Source organism: Cajanus cajan, chromosome 11 (assembly GCF_000230855.2).
Source record: "Cajanus cajan strain Asha chromosome 11, NIPB_CcT2T_4, whole genome shotgun sequence".
Lineage (NCBI taxonomy): Eukaryota > Viridiplantae > Streptophyta > Magnoliopsida > Fabales > Fabaceae > Cajanus > Cajanus cajan.
In genome coordinates this window covers 8,449,901-8,471,796 of record NC_138527.1, presented here as the reverse complement: position 1 = coordinate 8,471,796, position 21,896 = coordinate 8,449,901, and the positions used below count along the sequence as shown (strand labels likewise).

The 21,896-nt window shown below is 30.9% G+C and overlaps 2 protein-coding genes across 2 annotated transcripts; both read right to left on the bottom strand.

The window, feature by feature from the left end:
* Window positions 1-6,248: 6,248 nt before the first annotated feature.
* Window positions 6,249-6,830, bottom strand: LOC145953335 (secreted RxLR effector protein 161-like). Its single transcript, XM_083067275.1, has one exon. The coding sequence runs from the start codon at window positions 6,828-6,830 to the stop codon at window positions 6,249-6,251; it is 582 nt and encodes a 193-aa protein (XP_082923401.1).
* A 1,110-nt stretch (window positions 6,831-7,940) lies between these two features.
* On the bottom strand, window positions 7,941-10,513 carry LOC109810814 (uncharacterized). Its single transcript, XM_020374380.2, has 4 exons — window positions 10,279-10,513; window positions 9,386-9,999; window positions 9,105-9,254; window positions 7,941-8,795 (listed from the first exon to the last, which is right to left on the bottom strand). The coding sequence occupies exons 1-4, from the start codon at window positions 10,511-10,513 to the stop codon at window positions 7,941-7,943; spliced, it is 1,854 nt and encodes a 617-aa protein (XP_020229969.2).
* Window positions 10,514-21,896: the final 11,383 nt, after the last annotated feature.

The window sequence follows — 21,896 nt, the reverse complement described above, 5'->3', positions numbered from 1 at the left end:
ATTCTCATATCACATTATCATATCACATCTTCATGTCTCATTATCATATCATATCATCATGTCTCATTATCATATCACATCATCATGTAACATTATCACATATCCTCATATCTCATGTCTCATATTCACATTTTACATTATCTCATCATATTCACATAGTCTCCATAGAGCACTTTAATTCATATCAAAACTTGTCTATTTGCGAAATTAAATACATATTCGTACATCTCATTCAACAAGGAATACAACAGAACAATCAGAAAGTAAAACAAAAAACATTCATATTTTGCCTGTTTCTCATAAGGTTCTCTTAAGAACCCACAAAGCACCCTAATTCATACAATAAACATTTAACACAATACAATTTACTCATATAATTGCCTCTTCAAATAATCTCCTCTATTAATCACCAGAGCATTCCCTTAGGGTTTTCCATAGGAACCCATAGGAACACCAAAGTCTGCAATTATAATCCAAACACAAACATTACTCATACATACATACTAATTACATCAATTAGAACATCCAGGGAGAAACAGGGATGAAACAGATAGAATTGGGAAAAACCCCTCATACATGAGCACACAACAAACATAGGATTAGGGGCCAATCCCATTACCCAACATACATTTCCACACCCAGAGCGAGGTTTCTCACTCCCCCCTTACCTGGATAAGCAGAAGACGAAGCTAGAGTAGAATCTGGTTGATCTCCTTCTCTTGTTTCTCCGTGGTCTTCAGAGAGTGTGTCTAGAAGTAGTGCCAGAGTTTGCTATTTATAGATGTCAGGAGTGACCAGAATGACTCGTTTTGGATCCGAAAGGGCCCATTCTAGACTCATTCATCATGTGTAAAATTCACATATGAAATGACCCATTCTCAAATCAGAATGGCCCATTCTGGAGATGAGTTTTAACTCACAATGGCCACATTTGGAACGGCCCATTCTTAAATCAGAACGGCCCGTTCCCAACTAGGGTTATATGCCTTTTTAGTAGTTTGGAACGGCCCATTCCAATTTGGGAACGGCCCATTCTAGGCTACTAAATCACCCTTATTAGGCTTTGAGCCTTCGTATAATTTGTGAAAATCGGGTGGTACAATTGGGATGTGCTCTATAAGTTAGGGTTTTTGTAGATTGATGAACATCCTTAATTATATGAATTAACGAATAATTAGGAGATTTTACTTATAGATGTACGTTAGTATTTTTGTAATAACTTTCCATGTGATTAACAAAATCAATTTTCGTTTGTTGGATTAGAAATTAGACATTTGGGGCTATAATTTAGACTCTATAATTGTGTAAAAATGTTAAGAATTGATTGAGTTATGTGAGTTATAAGTTCAGCCTTCATTCTAGTGCCTAAAAGATTAAGTTTTGTGTTGTCAGCCATGCAAGGTGACCATAAAAACATTTTTAGGCTTCATGTTCTTCACAAAGGTTGTATATTTAGGTGTTATATTTTTAATGGCTTTGGAATAACTCAAAAAGGATGTCTAGAACTCTAGGTATGACTATTTTAGTGAATAGGGGTCAAGCTATCAGCGTGGATTATATCTGTTTTGGATTTTAAAATTTTTAGCTAAGTAGATTTTTTTTAGAATTTTATGTCTTCATAAGAGTTGTATATTATTCTCTTATATTTCTTTTGAGATAGGTTTGAGCTCATTTGGATGAGTATAACTCTCTGTGTATTGTTTTCTTTGATAGTTGTCGAAAGCAAATGCATATTATTTTGTAGGGGTGGCAAAACGGGGCAGCCTAGCTCGTTTTGGCCCAGCCCACCAATGCCCTGCCAAAAACGGGCTGGGACAGGCTGGCCCGCCAATAAAAAATGGGTTAGGATAGCTGGCCCGCCCTGCCTAAGGACAAGCTAGCGAGTCGGCAGGCCAGCCCGCATACCACAAAAAAAAATTACAAAATTAAAAAAAAAAAATATATATATATATATATATATATTTTATGTTCAAATAAAAAAAACTGCTACAAATAAATAAATATAACCATATGAAATTAAAAATCCATACATATTATGCATAATATATGTTCAACAAAAGTAAATTACAAACTCATAACAAAATCAAAGAGAAATTAGTCCACTTACACCAAAATCAAAACCAAATTATAAACTTACAAATTATTAATAAACTAAATTTTTGATAGTCAACAAAATAAGTCCAAACACAATTAATCAACTTTAACTTTCTATTTCAAGACATTAGAAACTCCCTTAGAAGAAGTTGTCTCTACTTTTTTGTAATTATCATCTTCATCCTCATCTTCTACATCAAAATAAGTTAAACATAAAAAAAATTAAAGTATGCGGGTTGGCGGGTTGTGACAGGTCAGCCCGCTATTTGGACCAGCGGGTTGGCAGGTTGGCGGGTTGAAATATTGGGCCCGGCCCGCCAATTTTTAACAGGCCAACAGGCTGGCTCGCGGGTCACAGCCTATTTTGCCATCCCTATTATTTTGATGTTCTAAGGTGTTATCATGTGGATTGAAAATTGGTTTAAAGTTGTATGATATTATGATGTAGAGTTAATTCATATATGTATAATGATGTGATGTGAATTCATGGTGAATTGCGTGAGGGGTATGTGAACCATTATTTTGTGTGGAATTATCTATATTGTGCATGTGATGTGAACTGTGATGTGATGATTGGGCACAGTCGTATAGGTGACACCAAGCCGTAAGGGCGTGCACATGATACGGTGATATTTATATGTTGTTAGGGGCATGGTCATATGCATGATATGGTACTAGATGTGTGATGTGTCAAGTACAATCGTATGCGTGATATCGGTGCCAGTAGTGGAATGCATTAGCATAGTCAGGTGCATGATACGATGTTGGACGTGTGATGCGTCAGCAGGGGCGTGTACGTGATCTAGTGTTAGATGTGTGGAATGGTGTATATGTGCAATTTGTTTATATGTACATATGTGGATTATGATGAGATGATGGAATATGTGGATTTGAGAAATGATGTTGAACATGTGGATTTGAGAAATGATGTTGAACATGTTTGAATGATGAATGTTGTGTTTATGGAATATATTGCTTTGAGATTGTTTTGCGGAATTTCGTGATGTGCTTTCTATATAATTATTTTTTTTTCTCACCATACATTTGTGGTTGTTTTTAGGTGAGGAAGATGTGGACATGAGTGGCATTTAAGGTGCCAATAATTGAGTCATGGGAGTGCTCTGATAGTGTAACATCGAGGCAAGGGTCTTTTAGGACTTTAATTTTTATTTATTGTAATTGGAGTTTTTACATTTCCTTTGAAACTATTTACGAACTTATTTGCTTTCTAAACTTTATTTTAAATTGATCAGATTGGAAATGTATTTTCTTTTGGACATGTGAACCATTTTACCTATGTTAAATTAATATTTCCTTAATTTACTTTATTGTGTATATTAGGGTAGAATGGGTGTCACATCTTGATAGTTAACTGTTTCGACGTTTCTTCCCCATTACCCACTTGGATTGTAACTGGTTTAATCATTAAGTGTGCCCCGCTCTAGAGTGCGGGCTTGATTACTATCAGCTTACACTCCACTTAGTAATATGCATAGGTCAATTTCCCTTTTTACACTTATTTATTTATTTACAAGGAAGAATGTGTTCTAAAGGAAGAATGGGCTTGATTACTTATTTATCAATCTCATTGATTTGTTTATCGGTGGATGCTTAATGTTTTTTAACAGATTTTGACAGTATCGCAAAAAACTAAAGAAACCAAAAGGTGGTTGATGTCTATGCAAAACATGCATTATTAGAGCCTAAATCTGCACTGTTTGTTTTTTTGTGAGATCATAATTTGCCCCAAATTTTGCTTAGAACATCTTTTAGGAATTTTCATTCTAATGGGCTTTCGCAAATAGTGTAAACTAGACTCCAAGAAGTCTTGCCTTAATAAATATCGAAAAGGCCCTACCATAGTATCTTTCAAAATCCATTTGGACCTTTTTTTAGAGAGTAGATACTGTCTATCTTAGGCATGAAATATTTTAAGACATTCACCTTTCTAAACTGTATGTGCATATTTCTACCTAATTCTTCCATATCATCTAATAGAATAAAACGAATGGGAATAAATGAGCTAGTCTAAAATGCATTTTTTTTTCGCCTAAGCTTTATCATGTTTCCATTATCTAAGAGGAGATGATGCATGGTAAAGACAATTTATTCATCATTTTTTTATAAAAAAAAAAAAACTACCTACGTGATGCTTAATGAGATGATGACATAAGGATGTACAAGAGGGTATTAATTCCTTTATTTTTTATTATTATTTGTTGTTTGCTTAGAATTCCAATCCTAAAACAAATAATGTATACAAAAAAATGTGCACACACATGCTCAATAAACGTACACCTATGAACAATCACGTTCAAATCCATGGTTTGGGGTCCCTATCAAAGAAAGTGTGTTGTATAGGATGGTTCTAATTATCCTCACTAACTAGTCTTTAAAGGCTCCCAAGGTGCCCCCATTATAGGGACCTAGTATCTTTGTCGCCGTCACCTAACAAACTCTAAGGTCTGACATAGTATTTCGGGCTAGAGTAACCGGTTATCACCTTGAGTGTGATTTTTGACAAAGCTCGTAGGCTTAAGGCCATTCTTGGGTCAATCGTATGTTAACCTTGATAGAAAAGAATGGCTCAATCCAAGAGAGGGGTGAATTGGATTCAATGACACTTAAAAATTTTATCAGAGTTTAAGGATCTTTATTTCAATTAAAACTTTTCTAATACAAATTTTTAATGAAGTTTCTTGAACCTCTTGTAAATGGGAATGACTCCTATATGAGTTCTTGCTTAATCTTTATTGAATTCTATTTAAGAACAACTAATATGAAGTGGTTATGTTTTAGCTTAAACCATTTTTAATCATACAAGCATATTAGTCAAGGCCAACCATTTTAACGTTTAATTAAAGATTGTTCAATGTAAGAGATAAGGATGAGAGAAGAGTGCAAAATGTTTTATCCGGTTCAGCCACTCGCATGAGACCTACATCCAGTCCTCAATCATAACTTGATCAAGATTTGTTCCACTATCTCAATGAAGAAGTTTTACAAGCACACCACACATGCACACACTTCAACACTCAAGATAGACACTTTCTGGCACCCAAGAAAGCACTTCTTGTAGAAACCCACTACAAGAATTCCTTACCACTTGAGACACCTACTCAAGATTTTCTTAACACATTACACAAAAGTTTAAAGGAACGAATTCACCTAGAAGTTGAACAAATCAGACTGTGAACTCTTAACCAATCTTAATCCTTCTTTCCAAGAATGTAGTGATGATGATGATTTCTCTCAAAGTAGTTCACAAAATGTTTTTCTTCTTGGTTTCACAAAGAAAACACTCCAAGAAGGTCACAAAGACTTCACAAAATCAATTGTTTACTCTCTTCTATTCTATGTGTACTTGTTTCAAAGTGTGAGAACTGTTTATAAAGTTTTCCAGACCCAGATAATCGATTATTTTTAGGGATAATCGATTATTTTGTTCTTCATGAATTTTGGAAATCACTCAAGAACAGAATAATCAATTATTTTGCAGGATAATCGGTTATTCCAGAGAGTACCTTCTAGAATAATCGATTATTTCACAGATAATCGATTATTACAAGGTTCTCTCAACCTCTTGTTGGAACAATCGATTATTTTGAGTTGATTTTCAAAAATTTGATTTCACACTTCAAAAACTTTCCAAATTACTTTTAAACATCATTATACTCATTCTTAGACCATTTGGACTAAGATCAACTCATGCACAAAGCACACACATACATAAACAATAAACTCAACAAGGCAACTCAACATATAAGAACACATAAACTACTCCTATTACATATTTCTTTCGTGATCTTCATGTCTTCATTAGCTTATGTCCTTTGTTATCTTTAAGATTCTCAGAACTTTTTTTATCATCAAAACTCTTAGAACTTGATTCATCATCCATGAATCTCAACAAACCACTCCCTATGTTTACATGCTCATGCCCCCGGGTATAGAGGTAACTATTATGTGCAAAGGTTTGTATACAATTGTTTATTTCAAACAGGTGCGGAATTTAAACAAACATACAGATATGAAAGCCAAACTAATAAAACAAACAATGTAAAGGGGAAAAAATATTTGAATTATTATTCTTATTTTACTAATTTTATCTCATATTTGGGTCTGACCCTCTTTAAACTTCCCTAGTGGAGTCGTCAACTGTAGGAACCCAAAAAAATTTGATCTTGCCCACAGATGGTTTGGACATCCGTTTTGAAAATCTCATCAAAAATATCTGCAAGTTGTTGCCTTGTATGAAGATATGATGCAAAAATGGTGCCTGATTGAATGTGTTCCTGAATAAAATGGCAATCCACTTCTATGTGTTTGGTTCTTTCATGGAAAACTGGGTTGTTAGCTATGTGGATAGCTAACTGATTATCGCAATGCAAAATTGTAGAATCACAACAAGGAACTTGAAGAGAAAATAATAATCCTCTTAACCAGATAATTTCACTGGTAGCATGTGTCATTGCTCTATATTCAGCTTCATTGGAGGAACGTGAAATAGTGGTTTGCTTCTTTGTTTTCCATGAAATGGGCACAGATCCAAGTTTCATAAGATAACCTGAAATCGACCGTCTATTGGTTGGACAAGAAGCCCAATCTGGATCACAAAATCCTTCAAGATTTAAATCATTATGACGTGGTATGAGGATGCCTTGACCTGGATATGACTTTAAATATCTAAGGATGTGGATTGCTGCCTCCCAGTGTGGTTGTCGTGGATCTTGCATGAACTAACTTAGGATGTGAACAAAGTAAGTAATTTTTGGTCTGGTGATTGTTAAGTAAATGAATCGACCAATGAGGCGCCTATACTGAGGAGGATCTGAAAACAATTCCCCTTTATCACTAGCCAAGTTGTGATTTTGCTCCATGGGAAAAGTAGTAGGCTTACAATCTAACATTCCACTTTCTTTTAAAATGTCAAGTGTATATTTTCGTTGACATGAAAAGAAACCTGTATTGCCACGAGACAGTTCTAGACCAAGAAAATATGTAAGTGTCCCAAGATCTTTCATATGAAAACACTAGTTCAAATATTGCTTAAAGGAGGCACATACATTAGAATCATTTCCAGCAATGATTAAGTCATCTACATATATTAGTGTGACAAGAAATATACTTCTTGAAGAGTATGTGAACAAGCTGTGATCTGAGTGGCATTGATTGAAGCCAAATTTTATCAGTGCTTGTGATAGTTTTGCATACCAGCTACGTGATGCTTGACTTAATCCATAAAGGAATTTATGAAGGCAACACACAAGCCTTTTGTCAGAGACTTCATATCCAGGAGGGATAGCCATGTAAACTTCTTCACTTAAATCCCCATGTAGAAATGCATTAGTAACATCCATTTGATGGAGTTCCCAACCTTTGGCTGCAGCAGTGGTGATTAGGCAACGTACTGTAGTCATTTTTGCGACTGGAGCAAACGTTATTGTGAAGTCTTCCCCTTCAACTTGGGTATAACCCTTGGCAACTAAACGTTCCTTATATTTATCAATCTCTCCATTGGCTTTGTGTTTGAGTTTATAGACCCATTTACAACCTATCAGTCTTTTTCCCTTTGGAAGAGATTCCAAAGTCCAGGTTTTATTATCATCAAGTGCCTTTAACTCTACTTACATTGCTTTACGCCACTCTGGTTGTTTTATTGCTTGAGAAAAATATTTGGGCTCATCATGAATCATGATGACTGCAAGAAAGGCTTTGTATGATGGTGAAAAATTATCAAGACTAATATATTGAGAAATAGGATAAAGCTTACATGAAGTGGACGTTGAGCTTGGTGGATTGTGTGTAGAGTTTTGTATAGCAAAATGGCAAAAATAATCTTTGAGCTATCCTGGAGGTTTCCTGTTGCGGGGTGCCAGTTGGGTGAGACTCGGAGAGTTATGCGTTTCCCTGGATATGTTCACATGGAAGTTTTTAGACTCATCTTGACCAGGTGAAAGAGCTTCAGTTATCACTTGGCAAGGACTAGTCACTATTTGGTCAGTCTCGTGTCGTACTAAGGAAGATGTCATCATCAAGTTGTCCTCGTGCTGCACAAACGGAGAAGAAGACATGCATGGTTCATTAGATATCAACATGTGGCACATTGGATGGTCCTCTAGCGGTGAAACTGTAGCAGGATTGTATGGAAACACAGTCATCTCATGCAGTAATTGTCCTTGAGCATAAGGAAAAATCCTTTCATAGAAGATAATATCCCTGGATGTTGAGAATTTCTTGGTATCCAAGTTGTAAACACGCCACTCTTTTTGATCAGTAGGATAACCTACAAATATACATTTATGAGCTCGAGTAGCAAATTTATCATCAGGTTTCAAAGGAGTTTTCATGTAACATAGACACCCAAAAACTTGCAAGTGATCATATAACGGGGTTTTCCCAAAAAGCATCTCATATGGTGTTAATCCTCCATTTGTTGATGTGGGTGTTCTATTAATGATGTGTGTAGCAGTAAGAACACACTCCCCCCAAAAGGATAGTGGTAAATTGACATGAAATCTTAGTGCACGTGCCACATTTAAAATATGTCTGTGTTTATGTTCCACACGACCATTTTGTTGTGGTCGTACCACACAAGACACCTGATGAACAATTCCTTCGTCTTGAAAGAATGACTGGATTCTTGTATTTGTAAATTCTGTACCATTATCATTACGAAAAACCTTCACCTTCTTATCAAACTATATTTCAATTAATTTACAAAAATTAATGATCATATTGGGAGTTTCTAATTTCTCTTTGATAAGATAAACCCATACCGCATGAGTAAAATCATCTACTATGGTGAGAAAATAATGTGACCCATTGTGTGATTTTGTAGCATATCTCCCCCATAAGTCACAATGGATTAATTCAAATGCTTGAACTGCTTTATTATTACTGAGAGAAAAAGGAAGCATACACTGTTTGGACTGGTGACACACATCACATCCTTCCAATTTGTTTTCATCTAAACTGAAATTCAAACTACTAGACATCTTTAATAATACTTTATTAGATGGGTGACCCATTATTGCATGCCAAAGAACAATTGCATCTTGAGGTTGTGCAGCTAGAGATGATCCCTGATTTGCCATTCTAAGAACATAGACTCCATCACACAAATCACCGGACCCAATCTTCCTCTTCATTGCTTGGTCCTGTATCACACAATTATCAGAAAAATAAGTCACCATACAATTTAAATCACAAGTCAACTTATGAATAGAGATCAAATTGCAACTATAAATTGTGGAATATAGAGAACATCTATCAATTTGATATAATTTGCCAATTGCACAGTGCCAATCTTTTTCACCAAGACAGCATCCCCAGTGGGAATTATGATGTGTAGTGGCTCATCTAAGTCACGTAAATCTTTGAGAATGGAATATGTGGGTGTCATATGGTGTGATGCTCTACTATCCAAGACCCACCTATCATTGTTATAATTTAAATGATTACCAGACATATGATCTAATTGATCATTCTTCTTAGCATGGTTGCTAGTTCCTCCCTCCATGTTTGCGGCGTGATCATGATTGTACCCAGCCCAAGCAAGTCGAGCTCCCCCTGGATATTTGCCTTTTGGCTTTAGTGATTCCCAGTTTTGTGGATAGTCGACCAGCTCGAAGCATCTGGCCTTTTCGTGTCCAATCTTACCACAGTGATCACATTTTGGACGTGGACCATCACGGCCCTTGCATCTGTTGAAATTGGCTACATGAAAAGCGGCAACTATTTCTTGTTTGGAATCACTTAACAAAGTCCCCTTCACATGATGGTAGCGTTCGTTATCAATTCCTCCAAGAAACAGGTGGACGCGTTGCTCTTCCTCTTGTTGTGCCAACTCCTTGGAAGCTCCGCAAGTGCATTCCGGCAATGGTTGCAATTTTGCAAGTTCATCTAAACAAGATTTTGAACTTTGTATAAAACTCTGTCACAGTCATGTTGGACTCTTATTGAATCAAACATAAGTTGCGCCATACTTGGTGAATATGTGGTGCGTTTGTTTGAGCAAATCGCTCTTCCAAGTCAACCCATACATCTCTTGCTGTTGCGGCATGGGATATACTTCCGTGTAGTGAGGGATCGGTGGAGTTGATTATCCATGCAGTAACCATGGAATCAGCTTTCTCCCAGTAAAATAAATCTGCAGATCTAGTTGGTGGTTCTTGATAGTACCATCAATGAATCCAAGTTTAGTCTTTGCACGCATTGTTGTTTTCATAGAACGTGCCCAATTGCGATAGTTATCTCCTGTTAGAAGCACTGTGACCAGTGGGGTTCCTGGATTATCTGATGCTCCAAGATAATATGGAGATAAAGGTGTGATGGACTGCATTGTAATGCTCGCGGAAGTATGTGTTTTCTTCAAGGTGTCAGTCTTCACTGTTTCGTTTTCTTGCTCTGATACCATGTTGAATTATGGTCAATGGCATGCCTTTATTCATTCACTTGGCAACAAATATATAATCGTTTTTTATTACAATATTCCCGTAACAAATAAAGTAACAAACTATGCAATTGAAGAGATAAACTTTTCTTATCCTAATAAAGCTAATCTATTTACAACCAATTTATGTACAAGTCAGGGGTTATAACTAACTTATCTTTATTAGATACAAACAATTCCACAAAATCCTAATCCAAGTGATCAACTTTCACAAATGAGATAGACTTACTATGAGACCAAAAAAAAGAAACTTGAGTTTCATTTTCCTCCTTTGATACCGAATGAATAAGTGCGTTTCAAACAAAAAAAACATTGTTGAATGATCACTTATCCCTTCTTTATCTTTTACTAGTATCCCTTATTTGATAATCCAAAATAATAATAATAATAATAATAAATTAATAAGATGGATTGATTTGGATTGGTTCGGTTCGGTTCCTAAAAATCAAAATCTATCTAAACAAAATTAATTGGATTTTCAATTGTCAAATCCGATTGGATCAAATAGTTCAAACCAATCCAATTTTATTTTTTTTATTTCAATTGAATTGGATTCATTAGATCATTGTATTGGTTTAGATTCACAACCACTCTTAAAATAGAGTTCAAATATTGTAAGAGAAAAAACTATTTTAATTTTTATAAGTCTCTAATTTAATTATCAATTAGTTTTTATTAATTTTATGAAGAATCCATATCAAAATTGTTTTAGACCTGAGAATATATCGTCCCGGCCTTGATTCTAAGTACACTAATCATGTCAGCAGCCATTGCAGACACTAGCTAAAGTCCAATGAGAACATACTTGATATATTTCTCACTGTCTCTTGAAGTAGACTTAAGATCACATTGTCGATTCTTTCTTGAATTTTTTGGGTACGTACCTATAAAGGACATTACATTGTCTATTCTAATCTCTAGCTCTCGTGCATGCAAGTGGTTACATAGAATTATAACTCATTCATGCATGCACCTACAATTAACACAGAAAAATGTTTTTTCAACCACCGAAAAAGTTGATGGTGAAAAGCTAAGGATTGATTGAAACGGTTATATTAGATAGTAACACATATACATTGCATGCACGTATGCTAATATTAATTAATATCGGTGGTCAAGAAAATGGTAGGGTATAGCAATATCTACATTTGGTGCTTCCCTCGTGTGCGTGGCCTTGTCATGGAGCATGTATATTTGAGGGCAGCTTTCTAATAATTTCAGTGGCTCAAATGAAAGTGAAGTAAGAATTTGCATCTGCAATACTGAATATATATATATATATATATATATATATATATATATATATATATATATATATATATATTCGAATTTATTCACATGAAAAGAAATTGTGTGTATATTTTTCAAGTAACATCATCGTTTTGTTGTGGATAAGATATCGAGAGGACATTAAATTTTTTGCCAAAGTGGAATTTGAACCCAAAAAACTAGATATATATTCAAAGCCGCGGTTCATATGAGAGAAAATACTTGCAAACAAAAACCAATCAAAGTAGAGGGAGAGCGGTCATGATCTTTGTAGGGCAAACCACGGACATGAGCCAGATAGAGTGGACCAATGAAGCATGACACAATTAAGGGAGGTGGGTTGAGTTTGACAAAGGACAATTAAAAAGGTTGAAAGGGAAGAAGTTCCTTTTATACATATGAGGCAAAGTTCTATCTCTCTCATCTCTCAATTTATATTTACTTTTGAATGTTGAACTTCTTTTGTGTTTCATGCTTCAGCTAATAGGAAAAGTACACTTTTATTATTGGATGTAGGAGAGGGAAGGAAATAAGAGATTATATATATATATATATATATATAGAGAGAGAGAGAGAGAGAGAGAGATTCATTTATTCTAGGAGTAAGTTTACTTAGATTTATTTCGTTCAATAATTCATATTCTACATCAAATCTCAATGATACAACTGTTGAATTTAAAGTTCTTAATGTATAGATTAAGTTTGCAAATTTTAAAAAAGAATTGAAAATCATTTGATATTTCGTTTCATTAATTCAAATTGATGGATAATCACAAAATCATTTTATACATTGATTTGAATTAATGAAACGAAGTATCAAATAGTTTTCAAATTTTTTTAAATTTACAGATTTGGTCTATGCATTAAAAACTTTAAATTCAATGGTTGGATCGTTAAAATGTGATATAGAACATGAGTTATTAAATAAAGTAAATTTAGATTTAGGGTTTAGATTTACTCTTGGAGTAAATAGATCACTCCTCTTCTCATACATACATACATACATACATACATACATACATACATACATACATATACATACATATATATATATATATATATAGTGTCAAAAACATATTTTATCTCTTCATCAACTTTTATATATTAAACACGAATATCTATTTCTCATGAGAGTATTTCTAAAAAAAATTCTTCATTGAGAGGATTTGTAAAAATATTTTTAACTTCTTATTTAATTCAATTTTTATTTTTCATAATTATTTATAAATTAAGTATTATTATTTTAACATAAATTATCAACAAATAAAAAAATTGGTTGCAATACAAATTATTTATCATTAACTTCAAATACAATTTATATGTTAAAAATATTTATGTATACTAATTTTAAATATAAATTATATATTCAAACATAATATTTATTTATATATAATTTATTATAAAATTTAATCATATAATAAACATGCATGTGTATTGCACATGCTAAAATATTAGTTTGTTTTTAAAATATAAAATAAAAGCGATTCATTATCAATCTAAAATATAAAAATAAAATAAAAGTAATTTGTTAAAAATGGACAATTTTTAAGTTGTTGTAATTATAGTTGTAAGAGTAATTTTGAAAATTAAAAAAAAAAAAGTAAATAAAAGATGATGGAAAGAGAGAGAGAGAGTAGTTTAAGTAATTAAGCATAAGAAGAAGAAAAAAAGTTTAAGTAGTTATAGAGATAAAATGGTCTAAATAATGTAAAGTGGAAATGGGGTAATCCCCTTATATGTGTGCGAGAGAGATACAGAGATAAATATTGTGGTGTAAAGAGAAAATTGAGCTGAAAAAAAAAAGAGGATAAAAGCATGTAAGAATATTATTATTATTTTGTACATATGAACCTTCATAAGAAGAATTAATAAGAACTAACAGATTTTTCATTCACTGTCCAAATATTTTTAAATTTAAATAAATTAAAAATTAAATAAATAGTAGGCATTTTTATCATTAATATAACTAATGTGCTATTATATTAGAGATATAAAAATTTTGAAATCGATAAATTAATTATTTAAATCAAGAAAGGTCATCTTTATTTAATTTAAAAACTTAAATATAAAATTCATATATATTAATATTGATTAAGATTACATAATCTTTAAAAGAAATATTTAGATGAAATGTATTTTAATTTGAATTAGTATGTCACAATTTAAAATTCAAATCAAATTATAATTAGGTAATACCTAGAAAAAATATATTAAAATGCATTTGTGTGTCTCTTATATTATATCTATTTCGTGATTTCATTCTCCTAATTTTTTAATTCCAACATTTTAGTCTCTTAATTTTATAAAATTTACAATTTTAATACTATTACTTAATATTTTTTTGTTAACAATTAAAATTGTATCATTGAGCATAACATTCTGTTAAATAGATAATATAATAATTAATATTTTGATTGAATTGAACTTTTAGCCTCCATTTTATCTCATTTTCATGTCTTTTTACCATATTTTTATGAGATAAAATACGAATTAAAAGTACAATTTAATATATATCAACATTATTAAATAATAATTGTTATTACATATACTTAATGTCAAGTAATTGCAAACATAACCATTTTAAGGTTAACTGATGGACATTTAGCAATGGGTCAAAATTACAAATTTTGTAAAATTGAACAACTAAAATTACAAAATTAAAAATAATGGGACCAAAATTGAATACTATATATATAAGATTAACCTTTGCTTGCTAGAGGTGAATTTGAGGGGAGGAGGGTGGATTGGAGATGATTTAAAAAAGAAAGAAAGAAAGAAAGACATTTGTGATTGGAAGATAGAAAGGAGTGAATTTTGGAGAATATATTACAAGTCCCATATGCATTATATTTACCTTTAAATATGGGGGATTTTAGTGGTTTTTGGTTGAAAAGACAATAATATCCTCATGGGACTCCTCTTATCCATGACTCTTGGTGTGAGATCAAATCGATTATGGTCACCTATATTTTATTATGTTATGTATGATATTTTATTATGTTGCATGTGATATTTCATTATGTTGCGTATGATATTTGATTATGTCTATGTTTATACTTGATATTGGTTTGATATTCGTTTATGATGCATGGTTATACGTTGTGTATAATTGGTTATGGTGTATGGTTATATATTATATTGGATTAATTATGTTACTTGTGTTATTGACTTTCAATTTACTATCCGATTATGTTACTTGTGATATTTGCTTATGGCTTAGATTTTTCCATATTTCAATATGCTATATTTGTGTTGTATTCTGTACATGAGAAAACGTACCAATACACTTGTTTTTTTAATAGGCTATAATTGTAATGTATCATGTGCATAAAAACGTACAAACACACATTAATGCATGAATAGGTAAAATGATAAATTTATATATTATTTATTTTTACATAAAAATATAATTAATTAAAATACAATTTTTAAATATCAATTTACCTTTATTTCATACTAAATTTTACTCTACCAATCAACTATAAATTTTACTATATTTCTTATTTATGTCCTATATCAAATTAATTCTCATATATTTTCTCTCATTCCCTTCAACTCTTCACCCTCAACCAAGTAGAAGGTAAGAATAATGCACAAAAGACTTAGAGTTTTATTTAGTATAAAATGAAATATAATGCTTGATAAGTTGGTTAGGTTATTAGTTATGGAAATTAAGACTATGTTGGTTTGTAGAAATATGTGAGAAATTAGATATATATATATATATATATATATATATATAGAGAGAGTGGAAATAAAATAGGGAAAATGAGTTTGGTGGTTTAATAGATGAGAAATAAGAGGGTGAAAAATATAAAAGGTGGTGTGCTCTACATGCTTTTTATTTTTACCCAAAAACAAGTGGAAATCAATTCTTATAAATAAAATACAAATAATTATCTTGCATGAAAGTATTTATAAGGACTTTTATTCGACAAAAAGGTTTTTAAGGATTCTTTCAATTTTATATTTAATTCAATTTTTTATTTATCATAATTAGTTTTAAATTAAATTTTAATATTTTAAAATAAATTATCAATAAATAAAATAATTTTATGCTACAAGATAAATTATTTATCATAAGTATAAATATAATTTATATATTTAAAAATATTTAATTACTCAAATTTTAAATATAATTTATATATTAAAATATAGTATTTATTTATAAACATAATTTATTTTAAATTTTAGTTATATAATAAACATTTAACTTATATATATATATATTTTTTTCTTTTTTGAAGCAATTTAACCTGTATATTGGACAAACTAAAATACTAATATGAAGGAAAACCTTAAACCTGTAAATTGTCCCCCACAATATTTTTATTTATTATTTTTCAATTTGTCCCACAATATTTTTTATTCATTTTAATCTAATATCGACAATTTATAGACTGTCTTAGTCCATTTTAAAATTAATGGTGATTTTTAAATTGTTACAAGTAGTCAACCAATCAGCCCTTATATATTAAACATGAACCTCTATTTTATACGAGAATATTTTTAAGAGTTTTTCTTTAATGAGAGAGTTTGTAGAAATTTTTTTAACTTCTTATCTAATTTTATTTTTATTTATCATAATTATTTATTATTTAAATATTAATATTTTCAAATAAATTATCAATAAATGAAGAATATTTTTTATAAAAAATTATTTATCATAAATATAAAATATATTTTATATGTTTAAAAATATTTATGTATACTTATTTTAAATATAATTTATATATTGAAATATAGTATTTTTTATATATAATTTATTATTAATTTTAATTATATTATATATAATAAACATGTTTATGTATTACATAAACTAAAATACTAGTATATATTAAATACGAATCTCTACCTTGTACGATATTATTTTTAGGAACTTTTCTTCAATTAGAGGAATTTTAAGAATTTTTTTTAATTAACTCCTTTTCTAATTCGATTTTTATTTATCATAATTATTTATAAATTAAATTTTAATATTTTAAAATAAAATTTATTTATACAAAATTTTAAATATGATTTATATCCGAATATAATATATTTCTATATATATAACTTATTATCAATTTTTTATATATAATAAATATTTATTGACTCCTATATTTGAAACAAGAATCTCTGTCTTGCATGAGTGCATTTAGGTTTTTTCTTCGACGATAGGACTTTTAGAAATTCTTTTAACTTCTTATCTAATTCATCTTTTATTTATTATAATTATTTATGAACTAAATTTTAATATTTTAAAATAATATATTTATGAAAATTTTAAATAAGATTTATATTCAAATATAGTATTTATTTATATATATAAGTTGTACCTAATCAAGGGTACACTAGTAAATCTCTGATGTCGAAGATTTCTAAACTCCTTATTGGTCAACAAGGGTAGATATACTTGTAAAAGAAATTCTTACACTCAAGTTAGATCCAACTCAAATATCTTAGTGAGCAATAAATGAATAATGATTTTACTTCAATTTGTGCAACTATTTATACTAACCAAAATGGGCTTGAACTTGTTGGGCTTTAGTTTTTGATTAACAATTAGGTAATTATGCAATCCATGTTATGATGGCTCAGGTTATGATTTTCTCGATTGTCTCAATACTGCCGACCATCAAGAATGCGGAGACGACTATGACTAGATCAATTACTTTTAATGGGTGTTTATCTTAGCTATCTTGATAGTCAAAAATGTTGAGACAATCACAACTATTTCCAAGCATGTAGTGTAGTTAGTTATCTCAGATAACTCAATAGTCAAAAATGTTGAGGATATAATTCCTTTTCAATTATAATTTATTCTAGATTTTAGTTATATATAATAAATATTTAACAGGCTAGAATATTAATTTTTTAAAATTGTTAAATCTATTAAAAGAAACTAAATGTTCGAATCTTTTATTATGTGATATCATGTTGCAATTATTAAAAAAAAAATTTTTTTTTTTTATTTTATTTGTTTCTATTCCTCTTAAATTAGACAACCAAATTTTTATCTTTTTCTTTTATCTATTTCTCCTTTTTTTATTTTCCTTCATTTTATTTTTCACTAATTTCTTTTTTCTATCGCAAACGGATCCTAAAAGAGATTATATGGTTGATTAGATAACATTTGAATCCACAATGGTAGGTCCACAACTTACAAGTGAGCTTTTCATGAAAATTAAGTGTGTAGCAAAACTCGTGCTAACATGTCTCACAAAATTACTAATCAGTACCTATCAGTATGCATGTTCCTTTTGGTCCCCTACTTCCCACTTCATGGTCCTTTTGTTTTATACGTGCGCACGTCCTCTCTACAATTAATTATTCATACAATAATTCTTACTTGTTTCCGTGCAAGAATTTCCTTTAGACCATAACAATATTGTTATCAATTTCATGATATTTCGAAAATAGTAATCTACAAAAATAATGAAACATAAATTAAAATTGAACAACCATGCATGAGTAAATGAATGAAGAAAAAACGTGATAATTTGATAATTCTGTTTGTAAGAATGATAGTTGGAATTCAATGGATAAAAGAAATCGTACTTTGGAGGAAATACTCTACTAAAAATGACTAGATAATTTTTTTAATTGATATTAATCATTAATAAAATTTATAGATATTTTTTTTATTGATTATTATTATTATTAATTAACATTGACTAATATCTAAATTTTATATAGTCTTCCACATACGGAAGTCGGAAGGTTTGCAAATTGTCCTTTAATAGTTATTTTTATGTAATCAGATATAAACCGAAACAAACCACATAACCCACCATGCTTTTGGTACATCTTTTTCCTTATTGATAACATAACAATGTTGAATAAAATGATTTGTTTGCTATCATTGGCCATTACAGTCAAAGTCACAAGCCAATTGTAACACATCTTTCGACTTAATGAAGAGTTTTAAATATCAAGCAAAAAATACTTATTTATATAAATACATTTTGAAATACTAATTATGAAATATGAAATATAAATTACATACATGTTCATTACAATTCATCTACTATTGTTAAAAAATGGTCATATAAATGCAAATTAAAAGAAAAAAATGAAAAAAAAAATAATACATTTAAGAAAAATCTTCATAATCGTGGCTCCAAACTTTAGGGTGAAAATAAGTCAGGTTAGATTTTAAATATATAAGTAAGGTTTATTTTATAAAATTAATATCTAAGTTTGGTTTTATTATCGGTTAATAGACTTTAATATAGGTATGACTTGACATTTTTAAAAGTTTTGTCTAACTTATTAACTTATTTTACATAACAACATTAAATAGACTAATAAACTTAATTTTAAATACACCTACCCGTCATTTTTAATTTGAATGGTAAAAACAATAGTTTACTCCATTAATATTGAAATTTAGATTTTAAAAGAAGAATATAAATCAATTTTTTTTAGTGAGACAACTCATGCACACCCATGCAAAACTCATGCTAGGATTTTTATTTTTGATCTCTTGATTTCGTGCAAACATGGAATGTAAAAACATTTAAATGTAGTGAAAATGTCAAAAATATCAATAATTTAATTTTTCGTATTATAAAATTATTTATTTAATTATATTTTTAATAGTGTAATATATATATTATTTTTTATTTATTATATTATATAAATAAATAAGTTGATCTATTAGGCCTGACTGATTTTTCTATAATCTAAGTTCAACCTTTTAAATAAATAGATTTTTTTTAAGTTTAAACTTACATAACTTATTTATAAATAGGTTAATGCGGAGAAAAGACACACATTAGAAGAAAGTTAAATAGTATATATCAAAAAACACAATTTTGCACATTGAAAAGAAAATAACTTATCAGACAAAGCACTAGAGAAGAGTCAAATTGATGGAAACTACTCTCCATTGATGGATGGATGCTTCAATAGAATGGTCACCTTATTACTCCAAGGATCATGGAACACCAAGGATCTTCTAGTTACCAAGAAGGAAATGGAACGTTCAAGGATCATGGAACACCAAGGATCTTCTAGTTACCAAGAAGGAAATGGAACGTTCAAGGTGAGAAGGAAGGAAGGCGTGAAGGTGGATGCTCTTATGGAAAGGTTGGCTCACTCCAAATGAAAGTGGAGGTCACTCTAGGGTTTTCACTCTCCAAGGGTGAAGATAGGAGAAGGTTGGCTGAAACTCTCAACCTAATGACTAAGGAAGGGATGCTGAGACATGAAATACTCACTCAATATCATATATTCCATTGTGTGTACAAGGTGGGAGGCCAAGGGTATATATAGGGGAAGAAAAGCATCTAGGGTTGCATTCAGAGGTGCTTGGCCGAGAAATGCAAGCCAAAAGCACTCAAATGCACCCTAAATAAACCCTAAATGTGGTGTAGGTTCCTTTCCTCCTAAAAAGACTATAATACCCTGTGACCTAGAAATAGAAAAAAAAAAGTGGACTTTAACCTCACAAGTCAAGCTTTAAGCCCAAAAATAAATCCTAAGCTAATTTTCCCCATGATATAAAGGCTAAATGAAAATACAAAATAAAATCTTATCATCTAGGGCACCGTAAAATATAAGGGTAAAATGGGAATAAAAGCAATAAATCCTATACTACTCAAAATATGCCTAGGAGAGGGTCAATACTCTACACACATGATGAGCATAGCTCTAGGCATGGTGTCTCCTCCATCCTCCTCCACTCTCCTAGCCATGAACCTATTAATGGGTCCCACATGAAGCTCTAAGGGTGGTCCTCCATCATCCCCTCCTTTTTGAGAAAAATTTGACCTCAAATCTTCAAGCTCATCCAACCTTAGGGATAGTTCAGTTTGAAAGTCTTAGTCCTACCCTCGTAAGCATGGGATGTATCTTTCACGACGCTTAGCTATCCCGACTAGAACCTGGTAGTATATACTCCTAATGAGAGTGCATTTTTTGTGTGACCCGACATGTACTCCTAGGCTACTCTACGTGTATTGCTAGTGGCAATGCACAAATGTGATATGTGACATTTTTACTGGTGTCACATGCATGCTAACATGTAGTTCATGTCCATTACATAACGCATCTTAATGTTATGCAATATTTAGTTGTTACATTGTAAATGAATGGAATATGTTATATGATCAATATGCTTATGTTGTGTTGATATATGTCTTATTAGTGTTTGGTTGCTCGATTATATCTTACGCCATGAGCTAGAGTGAGATGTTTCTCACTCCATTTGTTTTGTCTTGTATGTTATTGCATGCGATCCTCAACGTGATGTTGATGATGTTGGTGGCGAGGCTTAGTCCTTATAAAGGATTATTCTCTAATAGAATATGAGATCGAAACTTAGTTAGCGATTTTTTTGTCATTTTTTGAGATAATTGTTAGCTTTCTTGTAATAGATTTCATTGGGATTTTAGTTTGTTTTGTTTTGTTAAAAACGCGATACCTTCTATGTTGAACATTTTGGATTTTATTTGTTAATGTAACACCCCAATTTTCACAAATTATATTAGGGTGATTTAGTAGCCCAGAACGGTCCGTTCCCAAACTAGAACGGGCCGTTCCAAACTACTAAAAAAGCTTATAACCTTAATTAGGAACGGGCCATTCTGGTTTAAGAACGTGTTGTTCCAAACATGGCCGTTATGAGTTAAACTCAACCCCAGAACGGGCCGTTCTGGTTTAAGAACGGGTCATTTTAGATGTAAATTTTACACATGACAAATGAGTCCAGACACTACAACAAAAATGCAAATTACCGACGGATAATTTTCGACAGATACAAATTCGTTGGAAAATTTATATTTTTGATGGATTTTACTGACGAAAACAAATCTGTCGAAAAATTTATATTTTCAACAGATAATTTTCAAAGGATACAAATCCGTCACAAAATTTTATATTTTCAATGGATATATTCGTCGGTAATTTCTGACGGATACAAATCTGTCAGAAAACTTATATTTCTGACGGATATATTTGTCAGTAATTTTCGACGGATACAAATCTGTCGAAAAATTTATATTTCCGATGGATAATTTCTGACGGGTACAAATCCGTCGAAAAATTTATATTTCTGACGGAATATCCATCAGTAATTTCTGACAGATACAAA